Source organism: Pelophylax lessonae (assembly GCF_965119305.1).
Source record: "Pelophylax lessonae genome assembly, chromosome: 5".
NCBI lineage: Eukaryota > Metazoa > Chordata > Amphibia > Anura > Ranidae > Pelophylax > Pelophylax lessonae.
Window position 1 is genome coordinate 558034428 of NC_138772.1, and position 12210 is coordinate 558046637.

Genomic DNA, 12210 nt, shown 5'->3' on the forward strand with positions numbered 1-12210 from the left:
TGTCAGTGGGAGGAATAGTGCCCCATCATTGGTGTCAGTGGGAGGAATAGTGCCCCATCATTGGTGTCAGTGGGAGGAATAGTGCCCCATCATTGGTGTCAGTGGAGGAATAGTGTCCCATGATTGGTGTCGGTGGGAGGAATAGTGCCCCATCATTGGTGTCGGTGGGAGGAATGGTGCCCCATCATTGACGTCAGTGGGAGGAATTTTGCCCTGTTGTTGGGGAGGAAGGGTGCTCCAAGGACCAGGTAAAGGCTAGTAGGGGGCCACATCTGGCCCTTGGGTCGTAGTTTGGAAACCCCTGCTCCAGGGCCTCTGCTAAAAATATATATAGATATAGAGAGATTTAGAGATATAGAGGGAGAGATTCTATCCAAAATTATTGGCACCCCTGCATTTGTCAGAAAATTGTTGCAGTTGCAAATGTTTCGGCATTCTCCGGTTTTGTTTCTTGTGTTTTTGTATTGGTATGACACAATGTGGAGAAACAAAATGCCAGATCTGACGCATTCTACGCACAACTCCAAAGATGGACTGGACAAAATTTGTCACCTTCCATTTAATATTGGGTAGCACAACCCTTGGGAAAAAATGGAAATGCGATGTTGGCATCAAGTTTCTCTGTACTGCAGTTGTGGGCCACTCTTCTTTCACCAACTGCCAGATCCCTCCGATTGGAAACGTTCCTGAGATCCCTCCTCGGGAGCTCTGTAGGATTTAGATGCTGGACAGTTCAGTACTCTCCAGCGCGTTTCATTAAACCATTTCTGGGTGCTTTGGGTCATTGTCCTGCTGTGAGACCCATGACCTCTGACGGAGACCCAACTTTCTGACACCGGCCCTTATGTTGCACCCCAGAATTCTTTGGTAGTCTTCAGATCTCATAATGGCATTCAAATGGCCAAGACATCCAGTGCCTGAAGCTGCAAAGCAACCCCCAAAACCTCAGTGAACCTCCTGTGTGTGTGACTGTAGGGACTGTATACTATTTAACATCTTCCCGTCCGGGCGGTGGCTTTCCCATCCTGAGTGGACGTCCTATGATGTCTTTCAGAATGCTCCGCTTGTGTCCACCCCCAGGGTCACGCAGCGATCGGTGGTGCGCCATGTCCCTTGGACACAGCACGTCACCGATCACGGTAAAGAGGCTGTGATGTCATAGGCTTTACCATGTGATCAGCTGTGTCCAATCACAGTGTAAATAGGAAATGACGATTATTGGCATTGCTCTCCGCACACTGACGGTGCATGAGAAGGAGCCGATGAGTGCCATTCCTCAATGGGGGGGGGGGGGGGGGCGGGGCGGCGTACATCGGTGCTGCCCCATCAGTGCACACCAATGAAGGAGAATTTTTTTTATTTTTTTGGCCTTTGTTTTTTAAAAAATGACCCCCAGTGGTGATTAAATGCCACCAAAAGAGAGCGCTATTCATCTATAAAAAAAAAAAGATAAACATTTTGGTTAGTGTTGCATGACCGCGCAATTGTTCAAAGCGCTGAAAATTGGCCTGTGCAGGCAGGGGGTAAAAGTGCCCCGTATTGAAGGGGTAAAAGGCCTCATTTCTTTTTCTGATAACCGTAGAATGATGGGCGTTACCAAAAAGCTGTAATTTTGTTTCTTCTATCCACAGCGCATTCTCCCAAAAGGATTTTGGCTCCCCCAGGTAAGTTTTGGCAAACTCCAATCTGAATTCTTTTTTTTTTTTTTTTTTTTTAATGTTGTGTCACCAGCTGAGGTCCTCCTGGGTCTACTACCATAGCGCTCCTTCTCAGTCAGATGGCGGCGTATAGTGCGAGCGGACACACATTTGTACCCAGTGCCTGAAAGTCAGATTAAAGTTGTCTGGAAGTTGATTGAAGTTTTTTTTTTTTTTTTTAATCCACCACTCCAACAATCCTTTGTTGCAATCTTTGATTTAATTGTTCTTTGGTCCAAGTCCGGTGAGATTATCTACAATGTTGGACGCAGGAACATTAGGATCTCCGGAGATGGACATGTAACCTTGAGATTTGTCCATTCTCTGCCACCATTTTTGTTCTCCAATCCTCAGACAGTTCTTTGCTGTTCTCTTCTCCGTGTGGCACACCGAGACACATAACCGAAAGGTTGAGTCAATTTTTTACCATCTTTAACTAGTTGCCGGTAGTGATGCACTAAAATTTCAGGCCGCTGAGAATTGTTGACCGAAATTGTGGTTTTCAATGGTCATGACTGCCAAAAACGCACACAATTTTTGTCATGTTTGTGCTTATGGTGTTTTTCATTTGGTCATGTGATTAGAAAAAAATATGCATCAAAGACAAAATTTGGGTGCATTTTTGATGTGTTCTTGCTGAGTTTTCAATGCTTTTTAATAGGGAGGTGCTGACCAAATATACACCAAAAATGCAGCATGCAGGATTTTTAACATCGCTTCACAAGGTGCCGATAATGGCCGCTAATATTTTTATTTAAATTCATAATTAAGTAGAATAAAATACAATTATTTAAAAAAAAAAAAAATGAATATAAAATATAGAGAGTATAAAATATGTAATACAATATAAAATAGAATATGATAGAACAGAATTTTTATTTTTCCCCATTTGCCGACCCCAATGCATTTTATATATACTTTGCGGCTTGCAAGTGGTTTACCTGGATTATGGCTGAAGATCTCATAGCCCGGTTGTGTGTGTGTGTGTGTTTTTTTTGTTTTTTTTTCTGCTTTCTTTTTTTTTTTTTTCTCTTTTTTTTTTTTTTCCGCTTTCTTTTTTTTTTTTTTTCCTTTTTTCTTTTTCCGCTTTTTTTTTTTTCTCTCTTTTTTTCCGCTTTCTTCTTTTTTTTTTCTCCTTTTTTTTCCGCTTTCTTTTTTTTTTCCCTTTTCTTTTTCCGCTTTCTTTTTTTTTTTTTTTTTTTCTTCTTCCTTTTTTCCTCTTCTCCCTTCCCCCCCCCACCCCCCAGCTGGTGCTTCTCTGGCAAACCAGCGGTAACGATTAGACAGTGCGGCTGGTTGCTCCCCTTAGGCGATCAAAGGGTCAACACTTTGATCAACTCTATGACCTTGGAGGACTGGAGCCATGTCGTGACATTACTTCCGGTCCAGGCTGGGGGAAAAAAAAAAATAAATCAAAACTTTTGGTTTCTCTCCATAAAGAGTTTTTCGTCCTTATTTCTATTACAAGGGATGTTTACATTCCATGCAGGGTGCATTTGATTTAAATGAACTCCAATTTAAATATTTTTTTAAAGGACAACTGTCATCTGTCCTGTAGCGGCTCCTCCTCTGACCCGCAATTGACTCACCGACAGTCCCATTCACTTTAATGGGATGGCTGGTGACACGGCAGTGACACATCAAGGTGAGGGATGTGGCAGCAGCAGGTGAGTGGACGCCCGCTAACAGGCGCTGCCAGGATGGATCTGGAATGACCGGTGCTCTTTAAAATATAAGGACTTTTGCAGGTAGTTGGGAAACCTTTTTGTTTGAAATTAAAGATTCTATTTAAAATAAGCTGTCAGGTTAGTAAAACAGCGATATCAGAGCTGATTCATACAGTTTTTAGTGTACATAGATTTGCAAAACAATGGGATAAAGGAATATTCCTGAATTTTGTGATTACTGTGGAATTGTGTGAATGCAGCAATGCGGTGCATATATCTCAGCTTTCAGAGCTTGGATTCCTTGAATGAGTTTACCAAAAATGTAAATACAGTAATACCTTGGTTTGCGAGTATAATTCGTTCCAGCGGCTTGCTTGTAATCCAAAACACTCGTATATCAAAGCAAGTTTTCCCTTAGGAAAGCATTGAAACTCAGATGATTCGTTCCACAAGCATTTAATGGTATAAAGATATGCTGTTATTATATATAAAGTACATTCCTGTACAGTAAAAGTATGCCATCTCCTCTGTTAAATAACATTGTGTCCCTGTGTCCGTACTGTATATATAAAAGATGCCAATTTATACTGTATTAGAGCTTGTCTGGCTCTGTGTGACTCATCAGCCCTGCTCTGCTTCTCTCCTCCCCTCCTCCTCAGATGACGTCAGCAGGAGTGATCGGCCCCTCCCGCCAGGGAGAGCAGAGAGGAGACCAGAGAGAGAGACAGAGGGACGAGGAATCGTACACAGTAAGCACAGGGAAACACTGAAAAGTATATATCGGGCATCTTTATATACAAGCACTGGGACACATAATGGTATGTGACAGAGGGCATTAACAGAGGGGATGGCAAGCTTATCTATATTAATAAAAGCCAAGTGTCCCTGCGTCCAGTTCCAGATTCCCTGTGTCCGTGGAAATGCACTACTGCGCATGTGCCACAGGACAGCCGTGGGCGGGCACTGACCTGTGTAGGATGGGGGAGCTCCTCAGTGTCGGAGGCCGGGTGTTGGGGGTCACCCCCGATAATGGTGCGGTGTGAGGGCCGTTGTACTGCCGATATGTACACCTGTACTGAATTCATATGTGCTGGGGAGGCGGAGTTCCGATCAGTTGCCTTAGATTTAAAAATGGTGCCACCCGGCGCCAACATGTCACTGCGCATGCGCCGCTGCTTGGTAAAAGCCGTACACGTTCGTCTATTCCCGGGAATAGCCGAACGTATTCGAGCTTTCCCGAGTGGCGGCGCATAAACAATGACGTGTTGGCGCCGGGTGGCGCCATTTTTAAATATTAGGCAACTGATCGGAACTCCGCCTCCCCAGCACATACGAATTCAGAACGGCCCTCACACCGCACCATTATCGGGGGTGACACCCGGGACCCGGTCTCCGACACCGAGGAGCTCCCCCATCCTCCCCAGCACATATCAGGAACAGGTAAGTGAGACTCCTCCACTGCCGCACTGCCTGCCATTATGCGGGGCTGCAGGCATGGTACTCCTGTACCATGCGCGCAGCCCCGCATTCCCCTGTACCATGCGCGCAGCCCCGCATTCCCCTGTACCATGCGCGCAGCCCCGCATTCCCCTGTACCATGCGCGCAGCCCCGCATTCCCCTGTACCATGCGCGCAGCCCCGCATTCCCCTGTACCATGCGCGCAGCCCCGCATTCCCCTGTACCATGCCCGCAGCCCCGCATTCCCCTGTACCATGCCCGCAGCCATTGCAAACTTATATTCTGAGGTTTTAATTACATTATTTTAATATAGTCAGTTGTGAACTAAAGTGGGCCGGTCTAAGGTATGAAACTCCCAGGGCTGAAAATGAGTCCCACTCCGGCCCTGCTGGAGAGTCTACACTCACCCGCATGCTAGAGCCGGGCAGGAGCACCCCGTCATGGGTCAGGAGAAGAGACAGGCGCGGGGGGATCTGGATAGAGCCGCTAGAGGCCATGACTGGCCACACACACAATCCGCACACCGACCGACCGAATTCACTGACAGCTCCGAGTCCGGGCAAAGAGCAGCAAGACTACAACTACGGAGAGCGGCCGGAGACAAATCATCTCCGCCTGAGAAAACCACCGCCATCTACTGGCCAACTATGAGTATTACAACTGGGAATTCACCTCACAGGGCTGAGGACAGAAATCGCCTCATCATATATTGTGATATCCTACATACTATACACCCCAGTATCATCAGCTCATCATATACTATACACCCCAGTATAATCACCTCATTATATACTATACACCCCAGTATCATCAGCTCATCATATACTATACACCCCAATATAATCACCTCATCATATACACCCCAATAAATATAATCACCTCATCATATACTATACACCCCAGTATCATCAGGATATCTGATGAGGTGATGATACTGGGGTGTATAGTATATGATGAGGTGATTATATTTATTGGGGTGTATATGAAGAGGTGATTATATTGGGGTGTATAGTATATGATGAGCTGATGATACTGGGGTGTATAGTATATGATGAGGTGATTATATTTATTGGGGTTTATATGATGAGGTGATTATATTTATTGGGGTGTATATGAAGAGGTGATTATATTGGGGTGTATAGTATATGATGAGCTGATGATACTGGGGTGTATAGTATATGATGAGGTGATTATATTTATTGGGGTTTATATGATGAGGTGATAATACTGGGGTGTATGTAGGATATCACAAGATGGCGGTGGTTTCCTCAGGCGGAGATGATTTGTCTCCGGCCGCTCTCCGTAGTTGTAGTCTTGCTGCTCTTTGCCCGGACTCGGAGCTGTCGGAGTTCGGTCGGTCGGTGTGCGGATTGTGTGTGTGGCCGGTCATGGCCTCTAGCGGCTCTATCCAGATCCCCCGGCGCCTGTCTCTTCTCCTGACCCATGACGGGGTGCTCCTGCCCGGCTCCAGCATGCGGGTGAGTGTAGACTCTCCGGGGAATATGGATCTGGTCCGGAGCCGCCTGCTCAGAGAACATCCCTGAAGAGCACCATTATCAGGGTGACCCCCCCCCCCCCAACACCCGGGACACGGCCTCCGACACCGAGGAGCTCCCCATCCTACACAGGTCATTGTGACTTACTTCTGGGGTCCCTGACATGGTGCCCGCCCCCAGTCCCAACGGCTGTCCGTGGGGCACATGCGCAGTAGCGCAATCCCACAGACACTTGCATATTATTAATATAGAATAGATATCCTACATACACCCCAGTCGGGCCGCCGGCCAAAACTCTTGAAGCGGCGGGCGTGCGCGGGCCGCTCGGTCAGCTCTGTGCGTGTCTCTTGCTAGGGCAACAGGGACGCTATGTGCAGAGCTAGCTACGGCTCTCGCGTTAGAAAAAAAAGAGATAAGCGAGAGCCACTCAGTCAGCCATATGTTCTAGCGCCCGTTAATTTAACGAGCTTAATGTCTAGTAGTGTATAAAACTGCTCGTATATCGAGGCGGTGCTCGTATATCAAGACAGATTTTTAAAAAAAAATGTTGCTCGTCTTTCAAAATGCTCGTAAACAAAGTTACTCGTAAACCAAGGTTTCACTGCTTTTGGAGTAAAGATCTATTAGGAAAAAAAAAAATCTTTTTTTTTTTTATTTTTTTTATCCACCCTAATTTTGTGTAATAGAAATAAATGTAAACGTAAAAAGTAAACGAACAGTATAAAATATAAGGAAAAAAAAAAGCAAACACATACGTAAGTTGTGCACCCATATGTAAAAGGAAATCGCACCACATGTGAGGTATCGCCGTGATCGTTGGAGCGAGAGCAATAATTCCAGTGCTAGACCCCCTGTGCCACTCTAAACCTGTAACCTGTAAAGGGGTTTTAAGTAATTTTCTACTAAATACTAATTTTAAACATCTAAACAAAAGGTGCCAGAAAAAGCCTGGTCGGCAAGTGGTTAAAAACCATCAATTTCGGTTTCGACCAAATGCATCTTAAATTTTTCGGTTTCGGCACCAAAATGTAATTTCAGTGCACCGCTAGTTGTGATTTCTGTATAGTCAGCACCTGATAATTGATACAGGTGAGTTTAATTAAAAATTACAGGAGCATCACAAACTTGGAATAAGATTTTTATTTTTTTTCTTACAATTTTGTGAAGGTGCCAATAACTGTCCAGTCCATTTTCGGAGTTTTGCGTGGAATGTCAGATTTGGCTTTTTGCTTCTCCACTTTATGTCCTACAAACAAGAGAATCCCAAGAATGCTGAAACATTTGTAATTGTAACGGCTTTCTTATTTTTTCCCCAAGTAGAATGCGTACATTTACAGAGGAAAATTATCAGACATAATTGCAACAATTTTCTGGGTGAAATGGTGAATTGTGCAGGGGTGCCAATATTTTTGTATCAGAGAGAATACACTGCTCAAAAAAAAAAAAAATTAACACTTAAAACACTTCAGATCTCAATGGAGAAAAATATGCTGGATATCTATACTGGTATGGACTGGGTAATGTTAGGATCTATACTGGTATGGATCTATACTGGTATGGACTGGGTAATGTGTCGGGATGTATACTGGTATGGACTAGGTAATGTATTAGGCTCTATACTGGTATGGACTGGGTAATGTTAGGCTCTATACTGGTATGGACTGGGTAATGTGTTAGGCTCTATACTGGTATGGACTGGGTAATGTGTCGGGATGTATACTGGTATGGACTGGGTAATGTGTCGGGATGTATACTGGTATGGACTGGGTAATGTGTCGGGATGTATACTGGTATGGACTGGGTAATTTGTCGGGATGTATACTGGTATGGACTGGGTAATTTGTCGGGATGTATACTGGTATGGACTGGGTAATTTGTCGGGATGTATACTGGTATGGACTGGGTAATGTGTTAGGCTCTATACTGGTATGGACTGGGTAATGTGTTAGGATCTATACTGGTATGGACTGGGTAATGTGTTAGGATCTCTACTGGTATGGACTGGGTAATGTGTTAGGATCTCTACTGGTATGGACTGGGTAATGTTAGGATCTATACTGGTATGGACTGGGTGTGTTAGGAAGGAAGGGATGGCACATCGTTTGGTGGAAATGAAAATGATCACCCTACAGAGGGCTGAATTCAATGACACCCTGAAAATCAAAGTGAAAAAATTATGCAGTAGGCGAGTCCATTTTGCTGGAATTTCATTGCAGCAACTCAGAATGGCCCTCAGTAGTGTGTATGGCCCCCCCACGTGCTGGTATGCATGACTGACAACGTCGGGGCATGCTCCTAATGAGACAACAGATGGTGTCCTGGGGTATTTTCTCCCAGATCTGGACCAGGGCATCACTGAGTTCCTGAACAGACTGAGGTGCAACCTTGCGGCATCTGATGGCCCAAAACATAAATGTTGCAGAGATGTTCTATTGGATATAGGTCAGGCGAGTGTGAGGCCCATTCAGTGGTACCAATTCCTTCATCCTCCAGGAACTGGCTGCATACTCTCACCACATGAGGCCGGGCATTGTTGTGCCCCAGGAGGAACCCAGGACCCACTGCACCAGCGAAGGGTCTGACAATGGGTTCAAGGATTTCATCCCGATACCTAATGGCAGTCAGGGTTCCATTGTCTATCCTGTAGAGGTCTGTGCGTCCCTCCATGGATTTGCCTCCCCAGACCATCACTGACCCACCACCAAACCGGTCATACTGAACAATGTGACAGGCAGCATAACGTTCTCCATGGCTTCTCCAGACTCTTTCACGTCTGTCACATGTGCTCAGGGTGAACCTGCTCTCATCTGTGAAAAGCACAGGGTGCCAGTGGTGGACCTCCCAATTCTGGTGTTCAATGGCAAATGCCAATCGAGCTCCACAGTGCCGGCAGTGAGCACAGGGCCGACTAGAGGACGTTGGGCCCTCAGGCCACCCTCATAAAGTCTGTTTCTGATTGTTTGGTCAGAGACATTCACACCAGTGGGCTGCTGGAGGTCATTTTGTAGGGCTCTGGCAGTGCTCATCCTGTTCCTCCTTGCACAAAGGAGCAGATACCGGTCCTGCTGATGGGTTAAGGAACTTTGATGACCGTGTCCAGCTCTTCTAGAGTAACTGCCTGTCTCCTGGAATCTCCTCCATGCTCCTGAGACTGGGAGACACAGCAAACCTTCTGACAATGGTACGTATTGATGCGTCATCCTGGAGGAGTTGGACTGCCTGTGCAACCTCTATAGGGTCCATGCTGGTGGTAATGGGGGGGGTCTTGGCACACTTTGGGCCCCTTAGTACCAATTGAGCATGGTATTAATGCCACGGCCTACCTGATTATTGTTGCTGACCATGTCCATCCCTTTATGACTACAGTGTCCCCATCTTCTGATGGCTCCTCCCAGCAGGATAATGCACCATGTCAGCTCCAATCATCTCACCACTGGTTTCTTCACCATGACAATGAGGTCACTGTCCTCCAATGGCCTCCACACTCACCACGTCTCATCCAATAGAGCACCTTTGGGATGTGGAGGAACGGGAGCCGACAAATCTGCAGCAACTGTGTGATGCTATCATGTCACTATGGAGCAAAATCTCTGAGGAACGTTTCCAACACTCTGTTGTATTTATGCCACCAAGAATGAAGGCGAATGGGGGGTCCAACCCGCTACTAGCAAGGTGCACCTAATGTGGCCAGCGAGTGTAAATATTTATAGAATTAGGGGTTCCGAGTCGTTTTTCTAGTGCAAAAGAGGTTTTACATGTAGGAGAGGAATGCCAGAATTCGGCCGGATTGGAAGTGGTTAGACTTTGGTAGATATTTAATCAAATATAGTTTTAAAAGTTTGGTTTGTATGGTGGAAGTCCCATGGGAATTATGTATGGAGTTTAACGCACGGGGAGGGGAGGTTACGCTGTCCTGTGCGCGGGGAGGTTACGCTGTCCTGTGCGCGGGGAGGTTACGCTGTCCTGTGCGCGGGGAGGTTACGCTGTCCTGTGCGCGGGGAGGTTACGCTGTCCTGTGCGCGGGGAGGTTACGCTGTCCTGTGCACAACACCCTATTTCTGCTACCACAGGTTTTTTCTTCCTTGCTATGATGATGCACACAATTGTTCATGGATTTGAATTTTGTCCCGAATAAACAAAATTTTAATCTTTTTCCCATTTTTAAGCTGAAAGCACAGAAGAGGAGAAGGTGGAGAAGATGGAGACGGAGACCCCAGAACCCGCTCAGCCAGAGAAGGTGAGACATTGGGTCACTTATGTCCTCATTTTGGGGCTTCTCCCCCGTCACTTCAATCAATGACTTTGAATTGTCATTCAGCAGGCGGAGGTGAAAACGGAGAAGGAAGGAACTGAGACGGAGAGCGGAGAGAAGGCTGAAGTACCTCCGGAGAAGAAGCCGGAGGAGGAAGGGGCGGAGCCAGCGGCAGAGGAGAAAGCCGGTAAAGTTCTTCAGATACGTTTGTTGTGGTGTGGCTTGCATGTTTGATTTACCGTGACCCCCCCCTAGACCTTAGTTTGTATGTTCTGGGGTGGGTTTTCTCCATGCGTTTTTTATATCGCAGATCAGGGTTTCTCTTATGGAGAAATCTGATTCTCTTGACAGTCGCTTATTTGCAGCGATGTCCCATTGTGAGACCTGGAACTATAAAACTCTGAATGCGGACCGGCTGTTCACACTGCAGGCCACCAAGTATTGAGATCCACAATATGGGCTACTTCAGGCCATCCTTGAAAACGCACTTATCCAGGGAAGCCTACCCCACCCCCACCTAAGATCTGTACTTGAGTCCCCTCCATCAGGTCATCCCCCCGCAGCCACTAACTTTTTCTACCACCTCCCCCTCCCTTTAGATTGTAAGCTCCATGAGCAGGGCCCTCCTATTCCTTCTGTATTGTAATTGTGCTGTCCCCCTTTTTTTATTGTAAAGCACTGTTAGCGCTATATAGATCCTGTGTAATAATACTTTGTATGACCACAGTGTTTCACACAAGTACACCCCTCACATTTGTGTAAATATTTTATTCTATCTTTTCATGTGACAACACTGAAGAAATTACACTTTACTACAATGTAAAGTAGTGATTGTACAGCTTGTATAACAGTGTAAATTTACTGTCCCCTCAAAATAACTCAACACACAGCCATTAATGTCTAAACTGCTGGCAACAAAAGTGAGTACACCCCTAGGTGAAAATGTCCAAATTGGGCCCAATTAGTCATTTTCCCTCCCCGGTGTCATGTGACTCGTTAGTGTTACAAGGTCTCAGGTGTGAATGGGGGGCAGGTGTGTTAAATTTGGTGTTATCGCTCTCTCTCTCATACTGGTCACTAGAAGTTCAACATGGCACCTCATGGCAAAGAACTCTGAGGATCTGAAAAAAAGAATTGTTGCTCTACATAAAGATGGCCTAGACTATAAGAAGATTGTCAAGACCCTGAAACTGAGCTGCAGCACGGTGGCCAAGACCATACAGCAGTTTGACAGGACAGGTTCCACTCAGAACAGGCCTCGCCATGGCCGACTAAAGAAGTTGAGTCCACATGGTCATCATATCCAGAGGTTGTCTTTGGGAAATAGACGTATGAGTGCTGCCAGCATTGCTGCAGAGGTTGAAGGGGTGGGGGAGGGGTCAGCCTGTCAGTGCTCAGACCATACGCCGCACACTGCATCAAATTGGTCTGCATGGCTGTCATCCCAGAAGGAAGCCTTTTCTAAAGATGATGCACAGGAAAGCCTGCAAACAGTTTGCTGAAGACAAGCAGACTAAGGACATGGATTACTGGAACCATCTCCTGTGCTCTGATGAGACCAAGATAAACTTATTTGGTTCAGATGGTGTCAAATGTGTGTGGTGACAACCAGGTGAGGAGTACAAAGACAAGTGTGTCT

General features: G+C 46.0%; 1 protein-coding gene across 1 annotated transcript in view; it reads left to right on the forward strand.

The window, feature by feature from the left end:
- The window catches only part of SMARCC1 (SWI/SNF related BAF chromatin remodeling complex subunit C1), a 47666-nt gene that overhangs the window by 21353 nt on the left and 14103 nt on the right, over positions 1-12210 (forward strand). The window contains exons 15-17 of the mRNA XM_082259045.1: positions 1632-1664; positions 10486-10556; positions 10638-10758. Of these exons, the coding sequence (XP_082115171.1) occupies positions 1632-1664; positions 10486-10556; positions 10638-10758 (225 nt within the window). The remainder of the gene's footprint in view (positions 1-1631; positions 1665-10485; positions 10557-10637; positions 10759-12210) is intronic.